The following is a 25,931-nucleotide window of genomic DNA, read 5'->3' on the forward strand; positions in this document are numbered from 1 at the left end:
ATCATGTTGGCCGCATTGTTGGCCAGCGGTGAAATAAAGAAAATATACGCTAGTGATTACAAAAAAAAAAGGGGGAAAGAAAGGTCTTCAAAAGATATACTAATATTAATAAAATATAATTAAATTACTCATAAAACTCGAAGAACTTTAGCAATGAAAAAATGTTTATTTGAATATCTTAATGATATTTTCGAGAGAGAAAAACATATTTTATTTATACAAATTATTCAAGTAAAAATATCGAAGTATTCTTCTTGCCAATATATCATATATACCCTCACATGTGCCATCACTAAGCCAAGTGCATTGTTTGCCGGCTTGCAAGTGTCTGTGCCTGTGTGTGTGTGTGTGTGGGCTTGTGTGTGTGACATGTTAACGACGGCGCTCAAATGACTTTTGTGCGGTTTAAAACCAAACACAGTGCCAGAACCCTAACCCCATCGCTGGACTGCGGAGCTGGCTGGACCCCTTTCCCTTCCCCTTCCCCTTCCCCTTAACCCTTGGCAGCCCCCTCTGGTGAGCCATCATCATCGTCATTGCCATGGCCTCGCTCTTTTGCCTTGTTCGCTGGCAGCATTTTTCAATTTTATGGTTTCCAGATGAAGTGCGTTCGACCGTAAGTAAATGCCGGGGAAACCCCCCTTTTTTTTGCCTGACCTCCACCCACCGCCCATCGCGTCAGCTGCAGCTGTCATTGTTTAGCTTTTTGCCCTGGCCAAGCTAACAAAAAATGGGAATCCCCCTTCTTTCACCAAACTTTCTTTTCTATGTTTTTGTGTGCGGCACACGCATAAAGTTGCATTTCTTTTTGCGGCCCTTTTGTTTTGTTTTTTGATTTTTCGGCACAGACTGCTTAGCCATTGGCTTGGCCAATTTTTTTTTGTCGGGCTTCTGGTTGCCAATTTTGTTTTTGTTTTTTTTTCGTTATGAGTTATATATGGCACTTGGATCGAGGGAAGTCGGCGGGGAAATCGACGGGTATATCCAGGTGAGCGGGAAGAAGGCTGTGAACATTTCGTTTTAATTAAGAGGCCACTCTGGCAAAAGAGAATACAAGAGAAGGGAAAATAGGCGAAAAACGAGGGCTTCGGAAGAAAGGAAGAAACGTGCAGAGTGTGGAGGAAAAGTCGGGGGTTAGTTCCAGTTGATCCGTCAGCTAATTGAAGCCAACTTTCAGGCTTCGCTGGCCAAATGGAAGCTACAAAAAAATAAAACAGCCAACAATTGGCCTTTATTTATTTATGGACAAATTTTAGCTGGAAAACAAATTAAATCGAATTCATTATATACCTGAACAAACATTGTTTATGGTAAAAACATATTAATCTGCGGTTCACTGGCGAAAAATTCAAGTCAAATTTGCTAACCAGCTGTAATATTGTTATTAAATCCTTAAATTCTTAACAAGAAATGTAATTCCCAATGCTGAAGGTATAAAAATAATTATAAGCATTAAATATAGTTAATAAGTTGAAATACTTTTTCTCTCTGCATCTATTTCATATGCTAATCCCTTTCGAGCATTTCTGCTTTGCCATTGGCATTTATCTAAGTTTTTTTTATGTGGCCCGCTCGTTTTTCTGTGTGGCATGTTGGCTTAGCCACGCCCCCTGACCCCAAATGAACTTGGCTGCCTGACCACACCTGCAGCCATTTGCGGTTCGCAGTAAATGCATTTTTAATGCATTTCATTCCGTTTTTGTGTTTTTCGTCGCTAAAAGCAAGTTCACATTTAAATAAAATTTTATCGTTATGTCCATTTTAATATTGCAGCTGGATGGCGGATGGCCAGATGTTTAGTTGGCCGGCATAATTCTTAATATAAATAAATCAGCGCCGCAGAGCTGCTCATAAAAAGTTCGTATTTGGCCGAATGCAATAAGAGCGAAGTTTTCTGAGGAGATGTCCAACAAATCTGGTCCATGCATCACCGTTGACACTTTCTGGTGACTGTTGAATTTTGCTATTGCCTTTTGGTGAGTGGCAACAGCAATTGCATGGCACAAAACCAACTAGAATGGCAACAAACTAATGGGAATGGGGGTACAAAAAATAAAACGAAAAATAAAAATATATTCCAGGGAACAAGAACATTTAAAGTTTGCAAAAATAAGAAAAAAGATATGAAGAGGGTTCGGTCATTATGAAATGCAATTCGTTTACGAAACGAATTACAAATGTTTAAATGCGACTTAATTTTCCAAAGTTATGGGATCCCAAAAAGGAGTGCCTTGTAATTTTTCCGAAAAATTCGGAATTAAAGGTAAGAGAAGTGAAAGCCTCCTGTGGATGCCATGAGCAAATTCCCTTAACCCCTGAGTGCCCCTCTGCGGTCGGTTCGCCCTTTGTCAGCCTTTAACACGTTGACATCTCACGGGGCTGCTGCTCAGTTTGCGTTTTCTTGCTGTCAAGCTGCCTCCTGTTATTTGTTGCAATTTAAGTGACTTGGAATTGCAATTTATTGCTGCCGGTCTGAAGGGGAAAATCAGCCAGCACGCCTTTGCGCCCATCCGCATTTCCAGCTTTTTCCGCTTCTCCCGCTTTCCCTTTAACCTTCCTTCCCCTTTTGGGCTGGAAATAAACAAGCTGGGAAAACGGAAAGCGGAGAGAGAGACGCCAGAGAAATATGAGAATTTAGTGTAATGTTGTTTTTATTGCAACTTCATGTGCGGAATGCGTAGCAGAGCATTAAAGTGTTGTTGCATACACTTAGCCACCCCTAAGGGTTAAAGGGGAGGGGGTGGTGGGGATGGGAATGGCGGAAAAAACAAGAAAACTTTTCCCTGAAGGACGATCAAGTGACAATTTCCGTCTGGGGTTGCAGAAGATTGTTGGATTTCCTTCTAGATTTTTATATTTAATCGAAGTTAGGTTTTGAAGTTTGGTATGCGATTACCTGCAGTTTATAAACACTTGATACAAAATAACAAAAAAATAAGTATAAGTATAGAAAAAACTAAAATAAAAAGAAACAAATGTTCCACAGAAACGAACTCAAGTAACAAGATAAAGACCGATAAAGAGAGAAAAATCACTTCTATTATGGAGGAAGAAAGTCCATATGCCTTGGACATTCGAGTTTTGATTGTCCTGCCATCGTCTTTGACCCGAGTCCTTTGTCCCTTTTTTTTGTTGTTGTTGTTGCGCCCTGAAAGCGATATTGTAAATTTCTTTATATTTGTCAAGCCAATTGAAAAGTTTGCGGCAACTTTGTGTTGATTTAACACCCCCGGCACACACATAAGACAACAAAGTCACAAGGCTGTCTGTCCTTCCATCAATGAAGAGGGAAAACTTTCCTGGCGAGGATATAAATAAGAAATTGTATGGTAAATGGCCGGCAAGGAAAACAACGTGGAAATACAGCCGAAACAAGCCGGGGAATTATTCGAAAAGAAGAAGTGAAACAATGAGATGGTGGTGTCGGTGGTGGTTAAGTGGGTGGGTCAAAGTGTGGGTGGCGCCAAGTGACCACACAGTGATTTACGCTCATGAAATTGAGTTGTGGCGCAAATTATTTATGAACAAAGCGCACACACAGGAATAACAAACAACGGCAAACGAGGATTGTAATGTCCTGGATGCCAGGACAATATGCAGTTTGTGAAATCGGTATCGAAGTCCTTCCCCAGAGGAACAGAACTGAACAGAACTGAACAGCACAGAACGGAGAGACAGAGGAATGTCCCTTCTGCGGACAGCTTAGAGACTCGAAACAGGAGTGCGGCCAAAGTTTTTTGCGCCCCCGCCCGAAAATAATTTATTAGCGGCAAACGAGCAAAAGTTTTATGAAAATTCAAAAAACACAAGAACACAAGCATGGTGGGGAAAAAAAAACACAGGGAAACAGGGGAAAAAACACAATCGAAACAAAGGCCAAACAAGTGCAAGTTGAAGTTGAGGTGGTAGAAGTTGATGAAGTAGCTCCGGCACCCTCGGCCAACATTTCATTGTCAGTTGAGTTTGTTGAATCGTGCGCTTTGTTTAATATTTTCAGACTCTGTCAAAAAGTTCGGGGCGCTCGGAATTCGAGTGAGCAAATTTATTTACTATCATGTCGGCCAATGAGCGGGGAAATAAATTGGGTATATCAACTATTGCAGTTTGTTGGATTCCCCATTTCAACTTTCATTACAAAATACAACGACATTTAAAATGAAGTGACAAGCTAATGAGCATACAATTTTCCCAAGAATCGATTCAATTTCTACAACTGAATCTATGAATATATAACAATTGTAATTAAACAAATTAAATACGTTCTCTACTGTTTCAAGTAGGTTTTATGGGATTCTGAGAAAGTAGATATTTCTTATAAAGCTTATCTTTGTTTTAATCCTTATATCTTCACTAAGTGTATATTTAAACCGTTGTATTCAGAGGTTCTCCCAAGTTTTGCTGGTTATTTATTGAATTTGGCACACAATTGCACAGGAGCTTATTTTCCCCTGGAAGTTCCCCCCATCCCCCTTCAGCCATTCCTCTTCCACATTCAATTGCTCTGCATGAAATTTATGAAATTTATTCCGGAGGGGGGTGACAAAGTTTTCCTATACTCGTATTTCTTAGGCCAAGGAGGCGGTAGCAAACGGCAAGCTATGTAGGTGCCAATGGCAGTCGCATTACGCATACGCTCCGTGCTCCAACAGACATTACGTATACGCACTGCGGGCTGTTCGATATCATTAGCATTGGCAAATGCATATGAAAACGCCTGTTTCGAGTGGGTGTATACGTGTATTTGTGTGTGTGTGTGTGTGTGTGCTTATTTTTAGAGAAAACAATTTCCGTTGCTTAGCAAAACCAGCCAAAACCCCTTCCCTTTTCCCCTTTTGTCAGCTTTGTATGCAAATGAGCAGAACGAAAATTTCTCATGATAATATGCCATTAATGAGCCGCATTATTTTCCCCCAACTCCCACTCCGAGTGTTTGTCTTCTGTGCCCCGGTTGTGTATTTTACGCCAATTAATCGAACATCGCTTAATACGAAATATATATAATAATTGCAATAATTAAAACCCGTTTGTAATCGGTTGAGCAGAGCAATCTACATACAAGAGAAATGCCCAGCAAAACAATTGCCCAACTATTCTATAACACAACGGGTATCTTCAATTACTAAACAATCGACATTTATTGTAGTCTATGGCTAGGAAGTCTTTGCGATTGGATTTCCCAAGGTTCCTGTTACGACTTCTTGAGCGGTCGGATGAGCATGCGGACGTAGCTGAGCGAACCGTTGGGTCCTGGCACGAACGGCTCCCACAGGATGCCCTTGTAGTAGCCAATCTCATGGCCGTACTTCGACTGGAAGGTCCCGAAGAGGTTGCTGCGGGGGAAAACAATACTTGGTTATTAGCACACAGAAAATGCAAAAGTTCTACGCACTCACTCTCCAAAGGTTTAATTTAAACAAAAAGTTTGAGGAACTTTCTGACACACAAAGTATTTGAAACTATAAAGCTTGTGATCGTGATATGTGAGTTCTAATTAATTACGGTTATAATTAAATATATAAGAGAAGTATGTGTGTGAAAAATTATATTAACTAGCTTTACAATTTTGAAGCTAAATAAAGTTGTATGTAATTTCTTGAAACCAAAATATTTGAAAGTAGAGAATAAAAAAGAAATTCTCTGTGGAAAAGGTTTACACTAAACAACAAGTTTGAGTGGACATTTAAACATTGTAAAATACAAAATATTTGAAAATGTACAACGAGTACAAAACTACTTATAATTATCAGCTAACTTCTCAATATAACAGAACCCTACTCCTCTCCTATTTTTTGGTTGGTCTCCACTCACCTCTTGACACACTCCCTGCCGTACCACCAGGCTCCTGCATGAGTCCTGGCGCAGTTCTGTCCGTTGTCGTCGTTGTCCTGGTCATAGGTGGTGAACTTCTTGCCCGCATGATAGCGCAGTGCATCCCCGCCCGCATCCCCCGAATAAGATCCGAGGACATATAGCAAGTACTTCTCCGATTCGCTGCCAATGCTGAAGTGATCGTAGAGGGCGAACCGTTCCTCACCCTTCTTGTTCCTCATTATGATGAGCAACTCGTGGTGCTCGCTATTCGTCAGCCGATGCAGCTTGTCCAATCCGATGAAGAACTCCGAGTTGATGGGCCCGAAGCCAGACTTGTAGTCCTCCCAACCCCTGTTGAACTCCTGGCTGCCATCGAACCTGTAGGCGATCACTATCCAGCCCCCGCCGCGTATTTTCTGATCGCAGTTCACGAAAAAGGGCTCCTCATCCGGAGCAATTTTGATCCTCACCTGTCCGTGCTTCTCGTCGTAGCAATTCCGTGGCGTATCATCGGTGGGCGTGGCAACTGCCAATGGCACATTGGCTGGCAGTGGACGGAGTCTACAAAATAAAACTTGTTTTATAAAAAGAACTCTCTATAAAAAAATATAAAGACTATTTAAATCTACATACAATCTGGTTGAGATGGGAACTCCAGAGCCCTGATTTTTGTATTCGTCAACAAGCTGCTGCAGCTCATTTAATTCGGTTTTCAAAGATTGCAGCTCATCCGTCATGTATTCTATGCTAAAAACGCATTTTTATTAATGAGAAAAGTATATAAACTCGATAAAAAACTACTCACCGAGCTGCCAAGGCACCCAAAGTACTTACAGGACAACTATCAGCATTCTAAAAGAAATTAAATATTTGTTAAAATAATTTATATGTTAATACAGTGGCCTTACCCACATTTTCAGCAGCTAGAAATGGCTCCATGGAGTTTCGCATTATCACCGAAAACTGTTTTCCTGGCAAGTTGCTCGTCACATTTGTGGTGGTGCTGAGGCAGGCCAAAGCCGTGACGAGCGCCTCCAACGCCATGGCGATGCCTATATAAATTCCGATTAAAATCTATATACCGATATATATATATAGATTGTTCCGATTCGAGTCTCGATTTGTGCCAGCGACTGCAACGCAGTTGCAACTGCTCATCTGGGCAACTGACTAAGTAAGCTGGCTAACTAACTCACTGGATCAGTAACTAACTGGTGGATGATTGGAGATGCCATAAAAGTCACGACTGGTGAAGCGATCACAGTGAGGACAAGATCATTTTAAAAAAAATATAACACAGTCTACCTTTAACTTTCAACAATAATGTTTTGAATAAAGGTTTGAGTATATGTAGAATTTCGTTGTAATCGATTTAAATACAATTCCACAAAAAATTTGAAAATTTACTAAGATATAATTTTTTATTTTTGGTAGGAGAACATATTTTATTTTGCCTTATAACGTGGTTGGAGAAGAGAAGTCTGAAAAAATTGCATAACAACCTGCTTTTATATAACAAATTAATCCCAAGGTAAGTTATTTTCTCTGTGTGTAGTGTTTAGTGTTGTTAGCTTGCAGTCACTTGATGAGAAAGCACTGCCCAACACTCGCTGTTTCTAATTAGCATACTTGTTTTTCTAATCAATCGAGTGACCTTTGTTTCGATTCGCACTGTGCCTCAGATCCAGCAGTTAGTGCTCATGTGTTAACTCAGTTAGTCAGTCAGTAATTTAGTTAGTCGCCAGTGGAAATATGTCGCAGATGCTGCAACTGGACGCTTTGGTCATGGCCATGGCCTGTCTGTCCACCACGCAAACGGATCTGGGCGGAGGACTCATGGTGCCGCCCTCTTTGGAAAATGCGGTGAGTTGCAAGAGGTTCTGGGAAATCCAACACGACTTTAAGCCGCAATTGTTAAAGGCAGATCGAAGCCAGTTTGTCGCAGCATTTGCAATGCTAAATATAAGCTTTGGGGGATTTACAAGCATCGTGGATATAAAATGTATACCTATTATATATCACATACCATATAAGACGAATTGAAATTAATAAATAATATTTGATTGAATTTCTTTTTTGTCAGCGAAGCAATAAGCTTTTGCCATTTCAATTTTTAAGAACTGGCTTTGAAATTGATATTTCTTTCCCATCTCACTTTGAAAAAAATTTATTAAAATGTGTCTATTTCAGAGCTCCAGCAGCTGTCCAGTTTCGGCTCTGAGTGGCCTTACAACCAGGATGCAATCGCTAACGAGGGAAATAACCAGTGTTAAGGAACAGATAGGCAGTTTGCAGGAGCAATTGGTGGATTTGAGGAGAACGGGAAGCTCACCAGCGGTTGCTCTTTCCACACCCACTGCCATAGGATCTCGATTGTGAGTAGATGCTCGGAATACTGGCCATCACCAAGTAATAACCCATAGACCTCTTGCCCTCGACAGCCTGGATATTGACCCACAACTCTTGGGAGGCGGTGGTGCAGGGGCTGGGCCAACCACTCCGACAAATTGCGTGAAACAACAACACGGAGTGGTGCGAATTCGAGTGCGGTCGAATGTGGAGCCCTTCTTCGTTTTCTGCGATCAGAAAGTGAGGGGCGGCGGTTGGACAGTGGTGCTCAATCGATACAACGGCACCGAGGACTTCAATCGCAAGTGGGCCGATTACAAAATTGGATTTGGGCTCCTGAACACCGAATTCTTCATCGGACTCGATAAGTTGCATCAGATAACGAGCAGCGACAACTACGAACTGCTGGTTCAACTGCAGAATCGAAGGCAGGATCTGCGACATGCCCTCTACGATCACTTTAGCATCGGCAGTGAATCGGAGCAGTATCGCCTGAATGTCCTGGGTGAATACCAAGGCGATGCCGGCGATGCACTGCGTGAGCACACTGGCAAAAAATTCAGCACCCAGGATCGCGATAACGATGAAAGCGAGCAAAACTGTGCGGCTTTGCAATCGGCAGCTTTCTGGTATGCCGGATCCTGCAATCTCAGGTGGATTTCGAAATGGGAACTATTTTTAATACCTTATTGATAGCTAACTAATGTATTTTTCTTGCAGTAACCCCTTTGGTTTGTATCAACGTCGATTCGATCGAGATTTCGAGGATTTCAAAGGCATTTTGTGGCACGGTTTCTTGGACGGACCCAAGGGATCTCTTCAAATAATCCGAATGTTAATTCGTCCCCGCGCTATTTCATAAATAACTATATAGTATATTTCAACGCTTACACCAAACATACTATAACAAAACACCCAATAGGATACGAAAAAAAAAAAAACAAAATTTGAAGGAAATTAAATTCAATTTAAACTTCGTTCAGCTTGTCAGTCTCTTCCGTTGTGGTTGTGGTGGTGCGAACAGTGGTGGTGGTGGTGGGATCCTCTGAGCCCCTGACCACCAGGGCATCTCCAAAAACTGGCTTGAAGAAGAGCACGAAACGGGAGTAGCGACGAGCGGAGTTCTGGGAAGGATTCGTCAAGCACACACATAAGAACATAAAAAAAAATAATTTCTTAAAAATAAACCACATATTATAAACCATTTAACCATTTTGAATTTATATAAATTATTAAAAATTGTCTGCTTGTAGCTGTTCCTCCCTTTCATTTCATAAATAATATAAAAGGCTTTATATAGAAAAAAGGATTTCGGCAGCACTTACCATGATCAGACGGGATAGCGACTTGGAGATATTGGTAACCGTCAGCAGGGACTTGTTCAGGAGCTCCGAGGGAAGTTCAAGGGAGGCATCGCTCATGATTTCGGCGGCGTCGCTCAGATCTTTGCCCCCCGCCCGGCGACGTCTCTTGATCTGATGAATATATATACATATAGAGAAACATGGATGAGCGATGTGAGTGAGCAGAGAGATTCCCATCTGAATCAAAAATCCAAGACCAAAAATCCAAAAACCCGAAGCCAAACTTTAAAAGCCCGACAAGGCCAAGGCCGCCATTGAAACAAAGGTGTGGAGTGAGTTGGTTTTCTGTTTTCGGTTTTATTCGCTTTTGTGGAGTCGTGGATTTCTCTATCGATATATAGGTATGTATATATTTGTTTATGCCGAATATTTACAAACATGAAACTTAACTAGGGTGTAAACAAAAAAAAAATAAGAAACGACGATTCGGGTGAGTGGGAGGGAAGTTTTGGGCTACAAACTCAAACAAAGATTCTGATGGGTGTGAGGGGAGAAAATAAAAGAAGGGTTCAACGATAAATTACAGCTCTCATTAGTTGGCCTTGGATCGTTGGGGGTTATTCCTCCTAGTAGCCCGCCTCATCCGAATCCGGGGCTGGTGTCGTTACGCCGGCAATTCCGTTCACTCCGCCGGAGGATCCCTGCAGAATTGGACCCGAGAAGCTGAGGAACTTGGACACCACATTTCCCAGGCCGGCATTGGCATTTCCACCGCCCGACGAGGAGCCGCTGAAGGCGGTAATTGTGGTCAGGACACCGGTGGTCAAGTCGTTAGCAATGTTGCCAATCGAACGGATCTTCGGCGAGACGACGGCGGTGATCAGAGTCTGGAAATCCTTGATGGGCACCGGCGACTTGATGTCCCACTGCTTGTTCTTCTCGATATTCGAACGGTCCAGCTGCTCGATTACCCTCGTCTTCGTGTCCAGGAAGTTGTCGATTTTCTACATAAATTTCCAATGGGTTTTAAAATTGCTCTTCTGTTGTATTTTCAAAGCACTTAAATACTCACGCCAAAGACAAAGCCAAGTACTGCGTTTTTAGCCTCGAATGTGGCATCGGGCAGTTTTCTTTTGTTGCGCTCCTGGACACCTAACACCTCCTGGAAATGGAAAATCGAAGTGGAAAATACAGGATCACCCACACGCAAAGGGACTCAGTTGAAAACTGATTTCAAAGCTGGACCTTGGTCGGATTTAAAGTGGAATTTTGATCCAATTTATAAGCGAACCCCGCCTTGCTTTTCCTCCAGTATTTATATTAATTTGTTTAATCTTGCTTTTCGCTCTTGTCGGACTTTAATCGATTGGATTCTTTGCCTAATTGCACCTGCCGAGTGTTACCAGTATCGACTTCAAGTTTAATTGCTGCCAAAGAGCGGGTAAAAAAGCACTCGACACTGGGGGCCAGTTAGACTTGACCCAATTTTCGGGGCTGGTCAAAGAAAAAAACACTTATGCACATACATAAGTAATTATATCACTTGGGGACCTTCGGTCATTCTAAGCCGACGTCTGTTTTTGTATATATATCTATATGTCTGGTACTTTCGGACCGCTTCTCGATCGATCGCCGGTCCAAGGCATTAAAATTCACCTCGTCATTTGACCATATGTATGCACCGCGATATCGAAGCCGAAATCAACTCATTTCCAACCAAAACGCATAGTCCAAACTCTCGGAATCACATTTCAAGCCGAACTAAAGCGGTTCGCTTTTAGTGCACTGCTCTCCGTACTTGCAATTATACGACTTTTTTTTAACAATCGATGACGTCTTTTCAGCCTCTAATAAAATTGGGAAATAATTCGACTGTCATTCTATCTCAAGGAAGAACATATTTCTAATGTTGCATTAATAGATACATCCGATATGTATATAGAAATAAAATATAAATTGATAAATTATATAAAATTTAGGATTTCACAAAAATATTCAAAATAAAATTAGGACAATCAATGGTGAATATTCATTGTCTAGAGGAAAATTTTTCAAAGTCAAATTCAAAATATTTATGAAAAGGTTATTGAAAGGTTGAACAAAATGGTTTTTAAAACCAAAGACAACAACAGTAAATCAGCTTGAAAACTCTTAACAAAAATTCTCCTTCAACCCACAGATTTTGATCACAACTAATATCTTGAAAATTATGCAACTCATTTCGGCGTTTTTGGTTCATTGTTCTGCCATTCTCCCTCTTGAAAGTTTTTGAGATTGTCAAACCTAAAACCGCCTCGAGCCCACATGGTGTATATATTATTTTTCTGTTTGGGTTTCGAACAGCTAAAACAACTAGGCGATTTATTAGTTTAACAAAACGCTAAACACATTACGCTCTACACCTTTTATTTTCTGCCTTTTGTTTTTGTCCGCTGAAGTGACAAACAAAAAGCGTGAGCTATGATTTATATAGAGCAAAATCAGGTCAGTTGTTGAAAGCTGAACGAGCAGTTAAACGAAGGGACTTACAACAAGTTTAACTACTACTTGAATGGAAAAGTAGGAAAATGTTGGCTGAGATAATGCTTGACTATTTAAAAGCTAAGGGTTTTTTAGAAGGAATATTAAACACTTCAAAATTGGTATAAACAGAGAATAAAACATATGAAAAGATTTTTTAACTCTACTTTCCTATGCACCTCTCAATTGTAGTTCCGTAATTTAAAAAAAAAGAAGAAAAATACCCCGAAATTACAAATTTTGAATCAATAAACGCAAAGGCGAAGAAATGAAATATGAACCAACTTTGTAGGCGCGGAAATGTTTCGAAATGCGTGCGAATAAGAGGAAGCGAGAGAAGAAGAGGTGATGAGCCACGAAGAGGCTCCCCGACTTCCCTCTCTTTCTGCCCGGATCTACCCTCTCTTTCTGACCAAGGCGTTGGCTTGGCTTCTTCGGTCTTCACAGTTTTGGCTTTTGGAATGGTTTTGAAATGTTAACGTAGGTCGTTAACAAGTTTTGTCGCCATCAAGGTCGTCTGGTCGTCGAATGGCCAACGAATTTGGAATTGATTTTTGGCTTTAAACTATCTTTTCTTTGGCTCCGATTTTTTTTTTTCGCGCGATTTGCATACCAGCTGAGGCCAGAAAATTGGCCAGAAGTCGGTTCAATGCACCACAAAATTAACAGCTTGCACAACGGACAACAAAATAGCGTTAAAATGTGCAACAAAAGAGAGAGAGAGAGAGACAGAGACAGAGAGAGAGAGAGCGGGAAAATGTTACTTTCACGGCAGGAGACAATCAAGTTTACCCCTCATCGACTCATCGGATTTTCGCGTAGACTTCCTTGTTGGGTTTTTGGATTGGATTTTTCTCGGAGGGTTTTTCGGCATTTATCTTATTGGTTTTCATTTTGTTACCTCTGCATTGATGGGATTCAAGTCGGGATCGCTGGTATCCTGAAAAGTGGCCTCCAGCTCGGAATTGATTTGCTGGGGAGCGGGATAGCCCATCGATAACGATAGCGTTACCGATAGCACGGCCATCGACAATAACAAACGGCTCCTGGTGGTGAACTGCATATTTATTTTTCTGCAAGAAACAAAGGGTTTATCAAAGGGTTTTTGCAATGGAAAATTTTCGGGTAACTTTATCAAACAAAAAAAAAAAACTTTGAATTTTTGTCTGTACCGCAAAACAAAACACAAACTTTAAGCTCGAACAAAAAATAATAAAGTTTGGTAAACTTGTGAGCAAGTGTATTTGTTGTCTTCTGGGAGCCGCGCCGCCAGATACGTGATACTAGCACGTTCACTAACTTTAAGCAAATGACTGCGGACGAAAGTTACTTCAATGATTTAGCAGTGGCCAAAAAATCGGTTACACAGCCCACGGCGCATGCGCAGAGCTTTTTTTGGCGCCGCTGCGCAGTCCACTCAAAAAATAACCGCAGCCAGGTCCACCGAAAAATCCGAGACCAACGCAATCCGGCCAAATTGAATTTTATTGCCGCCCGATTCGTGGATTCGTTTGGATTCGTTGGATGCAAGACGTCGACGGCGACGTCGGCAGCGATTCGAGCGTAACGCCGGCGCAAAAAACACGTTTTTGAGCGCAAATCCGAACGGAAAGCGCTCAATAAAGTGCAAAACGAGACGCCAGAGATGTTAAGTCACCGGTGTTGTTGTCTTGTTAATGGTGTTTCTGCAATGCGCTTTTAATTTGTACTCTTTGGCTTTCAATTAAGGCACACACTCACTCACACACACACTGAAACAGGGGCACAAGTCGGTCATACGCGGCGTATGCGCAATGTGCATTCTCAATCACTTTTTCGATAGTACGCTTGTTATATAAGTCGAAGTCAAAAAGGATTTATGCATTCTTGTAATTTACGTGTAATAATTGTATCGAAATTTTCTTCGTAGCTTCGAAGCATAAACAATATTTTATTACGCAAATGAAATAAGAACAATTGAACTTAAAAGTTATAGATTTTAGATTCCGAGAAATGTTTTTTATGAGGTACGTATTTTCATAAATAATGTAAGTAGAGAGCATAGAAGTTAACCTTTTCTAGAGTGACAAAAGCCACCTTCCTTGACCCTAACATTGACTAAGAATTCAGCGCTAGCTGGATTTACTAGTAAAACGGACCAACTAAACTCGAAATGCCTATGTAAAATCGCATGTTAATGCGCTTTTTACGATTAATAATCAACATAAATTATACGCATTTATGGCTAGAAGTAAAATGTCATGGGATAGAGAACAAAAAACGAACATAAAGAATATTCGCACAAGCTAAAGAAAATATAATCAAGTCGCTCGCCTTCGGCAAACAGAGGGACACCGATAAATTGGAGTCAAAGTGCGCGTATCGAATTCAGACGAAACTTAATAACTGGAATTGCATGTCGGGTGCATGGACTGCACTCCAATGCGATCCGATCGGATCTGATACGGCCAGATATGATCCGATCCGATCCGATCCGATTCGAAAAGCTGCATGTATAATTACTCAATTCTGAGGACCGAGTTCTGAATCCGTAACAATTAACTAAAAAAAAAAAACAAAAATCGCCTGCAATTTCAATCGATTCGAATCGAATCAAAGCAATCGATTAAGTCAATTTTCAGATACAAATTGAGCTTTAAAAGAATGAGATCATCTGCACTCGATTTTAGCATGTTTATTATGTTTCCCATGCAATTTTATGATTTATTGAGCAATTTGCGGGTTTTTACAAGCACTTCGTTATGTAAATTATCTCAATTATTTCTGAGTGTAAGGAGAGCAATCAAAAGGGATTATTTTTGCTTTCGAGATCCTTGAGAATATCCTCGGCAATCGAAAGATCTGTTCCATTTAATTGCGAATGTCACTGCCTGTTTCTGGGTGCTTCTGAAACCTTTCTGTTTAACCCCTGGCAGGCACTTAACCCGTTTTTGCAACAATCCGGCAATTTGCTTATCAATGTGCGGGCTCCATCAACGCCTCGGCTCAAGGTCATCCGGGTCGTTTGCCGGAACGGGACCGAAACATAATCCTTAATTGACATGAAGAGGTGCTGGCGCACCTTGCCCCTCATTTATTCCATTTAATTTCTTACTTCGTATGACGACAACCGGGCAAGAGGCCCAGATAAAGCAAAATTAATGCGCGCATCCGTTGAAATGACAAATAATAAAATAAAAAAAAATGTAAAAATTTCAGCAACGAAACCGCAACGCAAAAAAAAAGCCAAAATACAAAATGCAAAGTGCACGCTCAGTTGTCAGCGTTTTTGTGGGTCACAAGGTCGGGAGATGTCTCTTCAGAGGTCTCCACATGCAGCTCCATCTTCATCTTCATCTTCATCTCTACAACCACATCTGTGTTTTGTTTCTTTTTTATTTTAATTTTTTTTCTTTACAGACCGGAGAACCTGTGCCCAGAGCATGCTCGAGTGCCTCTTACTTTGTGGCCTTAGTTAAATTAACTTTCAATTTTCTTGTCGCCGCAAACGAGACTCATCTGCACGAAGCCCTTGAAGATGATTTCAAAAAAAATAAAAGCCACATTCTGACCCATTTCAGTTTAATCAAAGTTAGTATCTTTTAAAAAGCTTATAGAAATTTAAATAATGAATAAATAAATAAAGCTTTTTTCATTGCGTATCAATGGCACTTTTATGCTTAGAATTTTAATAGAATCTCAAGAGATCCGGCCAGTTGCTCTGCCTAATTTGGCAGCTCAATTAGCAAATTATCCATGGAAATTCAATTACAGCTCGTTGCCGTTGAGGCGCCTCAATTAGAACGCCATAATTGCTGGCCAGCCCCTCCAGTTAACCATTTAGCCAGTCAGTCAATCAGTCAGTAAGTCAATCTGTCAATCTGTCAATCTGTCGAGCGCGTGTCATAATGCTTATGACAGAAACAGAAGTAAAAACAAGCGACAAGCACACTTTTAGCTTTTACACTAGCCAATCTTGCAGAAACATGCCGTTTTGGCCTGGCCAAGACCCCAAATGCGCCCCAAATCCTTGCCCCCTGAACCCGAGTCCATTTTTATTTTTTACTGGCTTTAACAAGATCTTCATTGCATTTCCAGTTTCGCCTTTTGGTTACAGTTTAGAGTTAACAAGCTTAGTTGTCGCCGCGAAAATGTCATGGGGCAAAATAGTGGGGCAGACGCATTAAATCCGTACTAACCAGTGGCAACTTGTTCTCTGGAAATAGTAATAGTCGTAGTCGTATGCCATACACCGTATATACTGTACACCATATACCCTTAGTCGCCATGTCGGGGCATAATTTGGCATTACCCAATCGGCGGGGGGTTATGCAACAGTTGTCATTATGCATTATGCGCTGGCTTCTTTTTCTTTTTTTTTTCCTACGTTGTTTCGGGCCGCGGCATTAATGTCACCTGCTCATCGCTGTTCTGGCCACAATGACTTTGCTAAGTGCACGCAGGAGAAACCAAAACAAAAAAACAAAAACAAAAACAAAACCAAAAACAAAATAAAAGCCCAAAATAAAAATGACATAAAATAATAAGTAAGTGAAACGGGTAATCCTATGGAGCGCCTAGCTTTACGAGTTACCACTTACACTCGGAAACTTTTGAGCGGCCGGCCATAACCATTAACCACTAACCACTAACCATTTCATTTGGGCCCAGAGCAAGGCTCGTTAACCAGGTGCTGCAGATGCCACCACGCGATTCCACATCCCATTCCATCTAATGTACTCAACTCCGCCTAATGGACTGCTGATGGCTTTGCGTAAGTCTCTTTACGGCCTGCGTTTTTCGCATTTTACTTGAGGAAATGTCAAAGGAAGCGGCGTATATTGTCAAAAATTAATATTTTACTCAAGCAACAGCACTTAGAAAATGTAAAACCTATAAAAAAAAATAATAAAGCACAGAATTGATCGTGCTATAGGCCTAGCTAAATTCAATAGATATTAGCTTAGTTTTTATTCAACAGACAATCTCCGAATGTGGCAATGAGAAAAGGAAAGCCCACAAAAGAATTGCCTATCGAGATCCAAGTGGACTAATAGTCTCACAATCGCAATGCTCTTAATCGAAAAAAAAGAGTTAATTTAGTTTATATTAAGACCGAGTTTAAGCCAATCCTTCACATCAAGAGCTTTTGTTTTGTGCCCAATAGCCGGGTCGAATTTAATTGGTAAAGGCGTTGCCAACAGACCATTCACCGGCGACTCAGATTTCGACTCAAAACTTAGAATCAGCCGAGCGAACTTTGTTCTTGGCCAGGCCGAAATGATTCGTTTTGATTCGGCGCAAAGGTTGCCGGAGATTCGGATTCTAGTGTCAGGTGGCGTTTATTTGTTTGTTCAGCCATTACAGTAATTATAGTATTAATAAATCTCGCCACTGCGTTGGCGGCCGGCGAAGGTCGCCTCATAATAATATCATTTTGGCTTTAGCTTTTTTGAAAGGCATTTCGAATCTGAACACTTTGCTTAATTGCCGTGCAGAACTTAGTGCTGTTAAATGAGCCATAAATTGGAATTCGCTTCTAAGCTAAACGAAAATGCATAAGGCTTATGAAATTGCTAAGCAAATACAATTCAAGAGTATTAAAAATATTTTTAATTAGGGAAAAACGGCTCAACAATAAACAGCCATTCATAAGCCAAGAGGCGCATCAATTTATATTAACAGCCCAGTTGGAAGTATCATCGTAAAACAAAAAAAAATGTGTGAAAATTCATATAATACAAGATGTGCGTTTCGGACTTTAAGTGCTCATAATTGAAACATAAAATCACAACACATGAAGGGGGGGGTGGAATAGGAAATTTCACGATTTACATAATAGGCGGGCCAAAAAACCAAAAAAGGGGGCCATTGTTTTGCATCAATTTTGATAAGTTTCTACGCTTTTCGAGATTGCGTTGCGTTGCCCCAATCGATTTGCATAACTCTCCCGAAACAACCCCACAAATCAGAGCGTCTGGCCTGGTCAATAAACTTATTGACCGACTTAGATTTGACACCTGCACGTATATCTTATTGTTTATATAGAGACGCCCCCTCGCCGGTTTGCCTTCGGCGAGTTTCCAGCTCGACTGCTCCACTTTCATGGCGTTTACTTTCGCTTTTTACCCCGTTTTCATTTTCATTTTCGTTTTCGGTTTCGATTTTATTATTATTATTTTTTGTTTTTGTTTTTATTGTTTTTGTTTCTGTTTTTGGTCAGCTATCATCGCTGGCTTTTGTTATTGCTTATGGCTGATGGCTTTTAGCTTTTGGCCCAATGCGCGTTGATGGCTGAATTGGCTGCTGTATCGCGGACTAGGGCTTATCTGGTCAGAGCCATCGACTTGGCCAACGACCTTGAGACCGTTACCGGTTTCTTTGGGCCAGGCCACTCTTGCATGGCCCAGACCAGTCGGTGTTTGAGCGTGTTTCCATCTCAGACTCTTATTCATCCTCAATGGTGGCAGCAGCCAGGGGTCAGGCCAAAAATCACCACTAGGTTAACAGGTAGTTAACCCCGAAAATTCCACAAGTTTTCAAAAAGTCTAGGAAAATTCCCCTCAGCCAATGTTAACAAATTAACCTTTTCAAAGGGGTAAATGTAACAAATGTTTTGTTAAAACTAAAACATTTTTTTTACAATAATACGATATAAGTAACACATTTCAGATTTTTCTTTATGAGAAATTAATTATAAAAATATTGAAATCTGTCTAAATGTAATTAAACATTTATTAAAACATTTTACACATTCATGTTAAATAAATTATGATTTCTTTTTGAATTATATTTTAACAAAACATAATAAATTATGTGAATGTCTTAAATAAACAATATGAAATATTGAAAACAAAAGTGGTTCGTCATAAGAGAACAATAAAACTCTCCCTTTTACGACTTACATATACTGTATTAGTTAAGTCCGTAGCTTTTGTTAATTGATTCATGAAGCAATTAACGTATTTGACTCTTCACTTTTGCATTGTTGACGTCGGCGCTGTTGCCAAATTTCGGTAGCCGAAGCGATTAATAGTGAAACGCTAATCAAAGATGCCCCCCACTCCCCATTACCGCCCATTGTGATGTTGGTTTTCGGAACAGACCTGACCTATGGCCAGCATTTTGAGTTGAGGCTTAGCCCAGTTAGCAAGTTCGTTGCCTAAGTCTTTCGTTTTGACACACATTTTGAGCTGGGATTTTCGCTCTCTTCCCTTTTTTTGGTGCTCTCATCCGCTTTTAACCGCTTTATATATGTAAACTCACCTGAAATATAATAAAATAAAGATGCGGCCGGCCAAACTTAATTGCAATGCGAACTCTCCGGAGCACCCAAATATATAATTGAGTTCATTAACAATTTCAAAATGCAAATAAACCAGCACAAACACCGCACAGAAAAAAAGGAAAACAATAAACGGAAACTTAGGTTTTGTAAAATATTAACGCACAACTAAACGGCCCGCAAAATGTCACTTGGTCTTGTGAAAGATTCACGCATAACTGAAAGCTGAAACTCGCCGCTGAAAAGCAGCCCACTTCAAAAAAGAGAGCGAAAGAGAGAGAGAGAGCAGGCGGAAGAGAGAGCGAGAGAGAGAGGCGGAGAAAGCAGAAGAAGGTATGTAAAAGCCTTTCAATGAAACCTGTAATCAGTAGAAAGTGACACAATGTTCGCTCCACTGGCCAAAATGTAGTAGTTTGTAGTTGGCCAAACGGAGAAAGGTAAAGGGAAAACACGCTAAAAAAAACTGAAATGAAAATCAGGAAATGCTCAAAAGAGGGCCTTCAAAATCCAAACACAATGGTCTATAATAAGTGGGAAAATGTGCTATAGAACTTCCACTACTTAAATTAATTCTTAGCGAATATACATTATGTAGGGGAGACCGGGGGGTTTTGAGACGGGTTTTGTTTTTTGACAAAAAATATAATAGAAAAGCCATTTTTCTGCCCGTACAAATTTTTAAATCATAGTTCAGTGTAATTTCACTCAGACAAGAGTATAATTAGTTGAAATTTTAGTTCGACCTTCAAGTTTTGCCTGCCTGCTCAAAAGTTGTTTTTTATGGATTTTCGCAATGTTCGGGGGTTGTGAGACACAAATTTATAAGAATGAAAATGGCTTAATTTTATCAAAATTGTTTATTTTAATCTTTATTAAGGCATATTTTGTGGTCTACAATTTATTCAAATTGAAAAGATTTTGGCTTTTTTATAGCAGCCACAAAAACATTGACATCAATCGCAGATTTGGCAGTCTGACTATACTTATGTCGCACCATGATGACTAAAGAAAGAAAAAACGATCATCAAAAACACTGAATCCATCAAAAATATCAAAATTATCATTAAGCGTTTTGGTTTTGTACAGAAACACTATATCAGGCTATAAAATACAATTTTATGTTCCTAGATGACGCGGTAATAGAATGTCTCATAACCCCCGAGAACGTTGTCTCACGACCCCCCAATAGCTATATTTTAAATATGGCTTCTGCTTTACGGACGCATTAAATGTTTATGCAAAATTTGTTCCGTGTTTCAAAAGGCTACTCACCAAGGAATGTTTCGGATGTATGCAATCTCGCAAACCGCTTGTAAAACAAAGCGAAAAGACAGCAAACACGAACGGTCTACAAAACTTTCGATCACAAAATTGGAGTTGCGATTTGGGAAGACATAAAGAATCGGCATGAGCGGAATATTTGTGATGTGGATATGAAGATTGAAAACAAGCAAGAAGTTTCGCAGTCAGCTGGTAGATGTCGCGCTTTTTAGTTAAGGGCTGAAAGCGCGTCTCACGACCCCCCGTGTCTCAAAACCCCCCGGTCTCCCCTATTTATTATATTATAAATGATTATTATCTTGCGCTTAATCAACTATATTTTTCTTTGAAATTATAGTTTTGTATAAAGCATTTATAATTGATCTTATATATTAAATTATCAAATATTTTAAATTTTCTTATATTTTATCTCAAGCCCAACGTCAAAGTTCATTCCCCTTTTTTACCCTCTCTGAACTTTAATTTCAGCAAATGACTCCAGCTGAGTTGACCCACCTTTTTCACCCCTAACCCCTGTTCATAGTTTTCACTTCCGCTCTTTGAGCGCTTTTACTTTTATTTTACTCCTTCGGGGGAGTGGCTTGTTTTTCGCAGCAACTCCCACTAAACTCCCGTGGATCTCTTGCATCAGTTGCTGTCCGAATGGTTACGCCATTTGATTTAGAGCCCACCGTTTTACGCTTTCTTAGCTGCCCAAATGACCAGCAAGTCTTTCTCCTCACTTCTTTATTTATTTGTATTACAAACTAGCAAAAAAAAAAATGGATTTAACACAACGATTAACGTAACGTAACTATTATGTGATGACTAAGCTGGCTAGAATGGCTCATACTCGTAGGGGCTCCAAGATCGATGGTGGTGATCCGCCGGCTTGGCATGATGCCCCATGCTGCTGCTGGCGAAAATATTCTTTGCCGCACTCGAAGCTCCTCCGGCGGCTCCCAAGCCAGCATTTAGAATTAGCCCGAGTGCATTGCTAACTAAGTGGGAGGCCACCTGTTTCACAAACCCGCCGGAATCGAAGTTACTAGCCGCTGCTGCCGCCCAACCGCCGCCCTCTTTCTTCTTGCGTGGGCGTGGCAACTCCGCACTTCCGTGCCGCTCCTCTGATCCTTCCTCGGAATTCGGTCGGAATTTCGCCTCCAGAAAGCTGGTGATCAGGTTCTTGGTAAAGGTCAAAGGTTGCGGCGGGCCCTCCTCCTCGGGATCCTGTTTGAAAGTCACAAAATTGTTTATTTTACGTCTTAAAAATTTAAATTATCTAGGGTTAGTAACACAGTTAACAGGTTGGGATCTAGAAGTAAGCGAATAAAGTATAAATACTGCGCTGAGTGCGGCCAACACAGTGCCCAGGAAGTTGCCCAGAAATTGACCATTGTTTATCTGAAATGAAATATATTTTATACAATAATAATATTGTTATTATTTATGAGTTAGTTTTAATCATTAAAAGAGCCTAAATCCTTGGTAAAACAATACATACTTAAGCTCTTTTAATTAATACCAATTCAATTTATAAAATATTTTATTGTTTTTAGATAAAACTCACCGCTCCTCCTCCGCCGGAAAGTCCATCCAAGGCAGTGCCCACATATCGACCCAAGACGAGACCAAAGTTCTTGTTGCCAGCCAGAAGACCAGAAATCAGCGAGGTTCCCGATTGAATCAAGCCTTGAACATCCAGGCCGCCAGGCTAAAGGGATGTACATTACACAATAACTTTAAGGAACTATTCACCAAACAAACTTACACCAAACAAAGTGGAAACGAGGCCAGTGAGAGCACCAATTAGAGCACCCACATCGGAGCCACCTTCTCCCTGGAAAATGTTTACTTTAACTTAACCATTTCTGAGTATCTCTTATGTATTCCTTTACTTACACCACTGAGGCTCCCAATAATTCCAACCAGGCCACCACCTCCTCCTCCGCCCCCGCCTCCTCCTTCAGGATCAGTTTCGCCATCGCCAAGATCATCGTTGTCATCAGTGGCCAGTTCCGAGGAGCCTGTGCCCTCCGCTTCCACCTGTTTCTCCGGCTTGGCATTCATTATTTTCGGTTTACCCTTGGCCTTGACTGTAATATTTCGCGACTTCGAGGAGCCATTAGAGGAGGGTTAAGTGAACCAAGTCAACGTTGGGTTAGGCCATCGATTAGCAAAGCAGGTTAGTCACAAAAGGTATAACAAGGGTCGCTTTGCTTACCTTTACATTTACTTGCAGGTCATCGAGTTCCGAGGGATTGGGTTCTATTTTGATGCGCCGCGGCGGCTGCTGATCCAACATGTTTTCCTGAAAGTCATCCTGGAAGCGCAAGTCATGAGCCTGGCGTTAAAATATCAAGCGTTTCACACTTAGGACATGCACTTTTGAACTTTTTTTAAACAAGAACTTAGGACACTTAATAATTTACAAAAATTATACTTTGAAAAGGTTAAAAAAATCAAGTTTCCAATTTTATCATTACTTTTAAACTGTCTACGTTTAAGCTTAAAATTTTGTGCAAAATCATAATTATAATAATTTTCAAAATAACAAATTTGAGATGTACCTCTGATAATATAGACTTTATAATCCTCATTTCCTCGGGCAACTGTCGCTGCTCCGCCTCCTCTTGTTCGAAGTCCTTTTCATCCTGTTTTCTTCGATCAGTTTCCCCTTTGATCTGCCTTTTGTGGATCACCTTTTGCTTGGCTTTGGCCAGCACTCCATCCTCAGTGGCATGATCCAATAAATGTTGCAGAGCCTTGTCAATCTTCGCTTCCAATTCGTTTTTCATTTGCGGCACTTGCTTGATGATGTTCCTCCTCAGTTTTCCCAATCTCTCGCCCAATTTCGGCTGATCTGTTTGATCGGCGGATAACTCCTGATTGTACAACTCCTCATCCTTTTGCTGCTGGGCCATTTCCCTAAGTTCCGCTCGAAAATCATGATCATCTTTCACTTGGGAAACCACATCCATCACTCGATTGAGGATTTCCAGGGCTCTCTGATCCCGCGACAATTGCTGTTCGATGGCATCGATTTTCGACATGACGCGATCCTTTTCCGTGAGATTCATTTGGAACAGTAACTCCCGAATGGCGGCCACCAAATGCTCCTCCATTTGCTCCTCCGCCTGGCGAGCTCCGTTGAGTAATCCTATCCCGGTTACTGCTCTCAGTTCCTCCCTGGGAAGAATCCTTTCCAGCCTGCGATAGGCGGTGATGGCCTGCAGGTAATGCGATTGCAACTCCATTCCACCCGGCCTGCTCCTCACCGATCCTGGCAACAGGATCAATCCGATTAATCCGAGAAGCAATCGCAGCACTCGCAGGTTCTCCATTGGCGGCCGATCGAAATAAAACTGCGCCCAGGAAGCTTTGTCCACTGCCTCATATAACATCATGTATCATATACCGATCGTTCGAATCGTTCACGGTTAGTTGGGCGGTGGGCGTGGCCAGGGGATCCTCCCATCGGATCCGCCTCCGTTTTGCCGATTGTGCAATGGGTCAATCGTCTGTGGAGCTGATCAGTGTGGCATATCTTGGTCGGCTTGTCGTACGCAAATAAAGCAACATCTTAACTAGGGGGCGTTTTGCTCCTAATCTATCAACTAGTTTCGGTTCACAATAGGTACTAGTTGTTATTACTCAATTATGTTGCATGTAAATAAGTATGTATTTATATACCTACCATTTTAAAAAAATTACCCAACACACCATAAACATTCCTTAGTTCATAGGATTCATTATGGAAAATTCCTTATCGAGGTGTAATTAAAGTATAAATATCCAAAGACAAAGCCATTATAAGCTCAATTTTCATGTACTCCAAATTATTATGGGGCTTGATTCCATTAAGTGTTTCCTTAAAAATCCACTTTAATGCCAACCGCGAAACATTAGAATACAAATGCCCAGAACTAGAATTACCCGCCCATTACGAACTTAATAGGCACGGATCAGAGTCATTAGCTAATTCCATAATGTGGCCATTTCCCCTTTTCATCACCCCGAAAAGGTGATTGAAACAAAGGCCTTATGTAAAAGGCAGAAAACCGAAATGCAGGTGTCGCAGAAATGCGTGACTGTTAATTAGCATAAGCCATTAGATAAATGGGAGAGATTCGGGCAGCATCTGTACAATGATCGTCCGGGGGCACCGACTGGGCGGAGATTACGTGAAGGGGCTGCCAGCGTAATGGCAAACATGGGTTAAAGCCAGGTAGTCCAAGTCCAAGCCGCAAAACGCCGACGGTGGCTCGTCACGCTCGTTTAACCTTTCAAGTGCGCAGATCTCGGATCATTTGGGGATAAGGAGGTTAGGGGCTGTATGTTTGTATTTAGCTTCCCAGGTCGGATTGGATCGGCATGACATAAGCGTTTAGACGCAATTTCAACTGTTGAAGCGTACCTTACTTGGGGTTAACTCAACTAAACAATCAAAATACCCATGTACTAGAAAATAGATAAAGCCAACATGCTAAAAACCCTTTATTATTATAACCTTCCAATGAAAAGAAAATTCTATATAATTTCAAAACTTTTTGTAAACCTTTAAAACCATTCAGAGCCACATTAAATTTATTTCTCCCTGTGCACGAAACGTATCTTAGTGACTCCCGAAAAATATATAAAACCGCAGGCGTAATTATGAGCCTCAATAAAACGGGCCGAGAGCAAAGACAATAATGATATAATTGTTTCACTTTGTGCAAATGTTGTGCCCTTTAATGCTTCGAATGCCCTCCGATGTTGGCTTTTAATTCAGTCATCTAATGGCTAAGTTACGATCTGATATAGTAAGTCACTTGTGGCATTCATGGGGCGATGAGTCAGGCTCATTAAAACGTTAATCCCAAAGTGCTCAAGGGTGATGATTTCATTGGGGATATAATCACAGAACACAGAAGCCTAATTACTTAATGCTTAAAATATTTAAACATCTTATTGGACTGATTTCCCTTCAAATTTCAATTTGAATATGTACTACCCTACATTTTTATCAATGAAATAGCCTTGGTATGAAATACCTACAAATAGCTTATCAAGATGCCTAAAATATTCTTTAATGTTATTGTTTATTTATAACATGCATGGCCAAACGATGGAGAGACATATTTAAAAATCTTCAAGTCACTCCAAATCCCGTTTTAAAACATGCCAAAACCGTGTTATAAACACTTCAAATACAACATAAGCCGAACATGTTAAAAATGTTTAAATTCCGATCAATCTTGCTCTTAGCCTTCAAATGGAACTCATTTTTGAATGTCTGAATATATTTGGGGCTCAGTGTCGGCAGCTTGTAAACTGATTATTAACCCCGCAAAAGGAAAAGATTATTTTCTTTGGCACTTCGCCACTGCCACATTGCCACTTTGCCACTTTGCCACTTTTAATTGTCATCGTTAGTTTTT

At 40.7% G+C, this 25,931-nt stretch overlaps 4 protein-coding genes across 8 annotated transcripts; 1 reads left to right on the top strand and 3 right to left on the bottom strand.

The window, feature by feature from the left end:
* Window positions 1–5,111: 5,111 nt before the first annotated feature.
* Window positions 5,112–6,993, bottom strand: LOC108097736 (microfibril-associated glycoprotein 4). Its single transcript, XM_017200240.2, has 5 exons — window positions 6,724–6,993; window positions 6,617–6,663; window positions 6,445–6,558; window positions 5,809–6,372; window positions 5,112–5,330 (listed from the first exon to the last, which is right to left on the bottom strand). The coding sequence occupies exons 1-5, from the start codon at window positions 6,853–6,855 to the stop codon at window positions 5,189–5,191; spliced, it is 999 nt and encodes a 332-aa protein (XP_017055729.1). The 5' UTR covers window positions 6,856–6,993; the 3' UTR covers window positions 5,112–5,188.
* Window positions 6,994–7,428: 435 nt separating this feature from the next.
* Window positions 7,429–9,142, top strand: LOC108097735 (microfibril-associated glycoprotein 4). 2 transcript variants are annotated; one of them, XM_017200238.2, is made up of 4 exons: window positions 7,429–7,674; window positions 8,002–8,186; window positions 8,235–8,813; window positions 8,881–9,142. In XM_017200238.2, exons 1-4 carry the CDS (start codon window positions 7,564–7,566, stop codon window positions 9,020–9,022), a joined length of 1,017 nt encoding a protein of 338 aa, XP_017055727.1. In that variant the 5' UTR covers window positions 7,429–7,563; the 3' UTR covers window positions 9,023–9,142. The 2 variants fall into 2 exon arrangements, with proteins under 2 accessions (XP_017055727.1, XP_017055728.1); XM_017200239.2 differs by having other exon boundaries at window positions 7,437–7,674; window positions 8,253–8,813.
* Window positions 9,013–19,454, bottom strand: LOC108097737. Of its 3 annotated transcripts, none has more exons than XM_017200243.2 (4): window positions 19,230–19,454; window positions 12,886–13,057; window positions 9,486–9,635; window positions 9,013–9,284 (listed from the first exon to the last, which is right to left on the bottom strand). In XM_017200243.2, the coding sequence occupies exons 2-4, from the start codon at window positions 13,045–13,047 to the stop codon at window positions 9,129–9,131; spliced, it is 468 nt and encodes a 155-aa protein (XP_017055732.1). In that variant the 5' UTR covers window positions 13,048–13,057; window positions 19,230–19,454; the 3' UTR covers window positions 9,013–9,128. The 3 variants fall into 3 exon arrangements, with proteins under 3 accessions (XP_017055732.1, XP_017055730.1, XP_017055731.1); XM_017200241.2 differs by lacking the exons at window positions 9,013–9,284; window positions 9,486–9,635 and adding exons at window positions 9,801–10,468; window positions 10,537–10,626; XM_017200242.2 differs by lacking the exons at window positions 9,013–9,284; window positions 9,486–9,635; window positions 19,230–19,454 and adding exons at window positions 9,801–10,468; window positions 10,537–10,626; window positions 13,157–13,298.
* A 1,891-nt stretch (window positions 19,455–21,345) lies between these two features.
* LOC108097458 (keratin, type I cytoskeletal 9) lies at window positions 21,346–23,852 on the bottom strand. 2 transcript variants are annotated; one of them, XM_017199731.1, is made up of 7 exons: window positions 23,079–23,852; window positions 22,733–22,852; window positions 22,411–22,620; window positions 22,280–22,348; window positions 22,079–22,222; window positions 21,853–21,912; window positions 21,346–21,738 (listed from the first exon to the last, which is right to left on the bottom strand). In XM_017199731.1, exons 1-7 carry the CDS (start codon window positions 23,850–23,852, stop codon window positions 21,346–21,348), a joined length of 1,770 nt encoding a protein of 589 aa, XP_017055220.1. The 2 variants fall into 2 exon arrangements, with proteins under 2 accessions (XP_017055220.1, XP_017055221.1); XM_017199732.1 differs by lacking the exon at window positions 21,853–21,912.
* Between the last annotated feature and the right edge of the window lie 2,079 nt (window positions 23,853–25,931).

The sequence above is a fragment of the Drosophila ficusphila genome, unplaced genomic scaffold, assembly GCF_018152265.1.
Source record: "Drosophila ficusphila isolate 14025-0441.05 unplaced genomic scaffold, ASM1815226v1 contig_197, whole genome shotgun sequence".
In the NCBI taxonomy this organism is placed as follows: Eukaryota; Metazoa; Arthropoda; class Insecta; order Diptera; family Drosophilidae; genus Drosophila; species Drosophila ficusphila.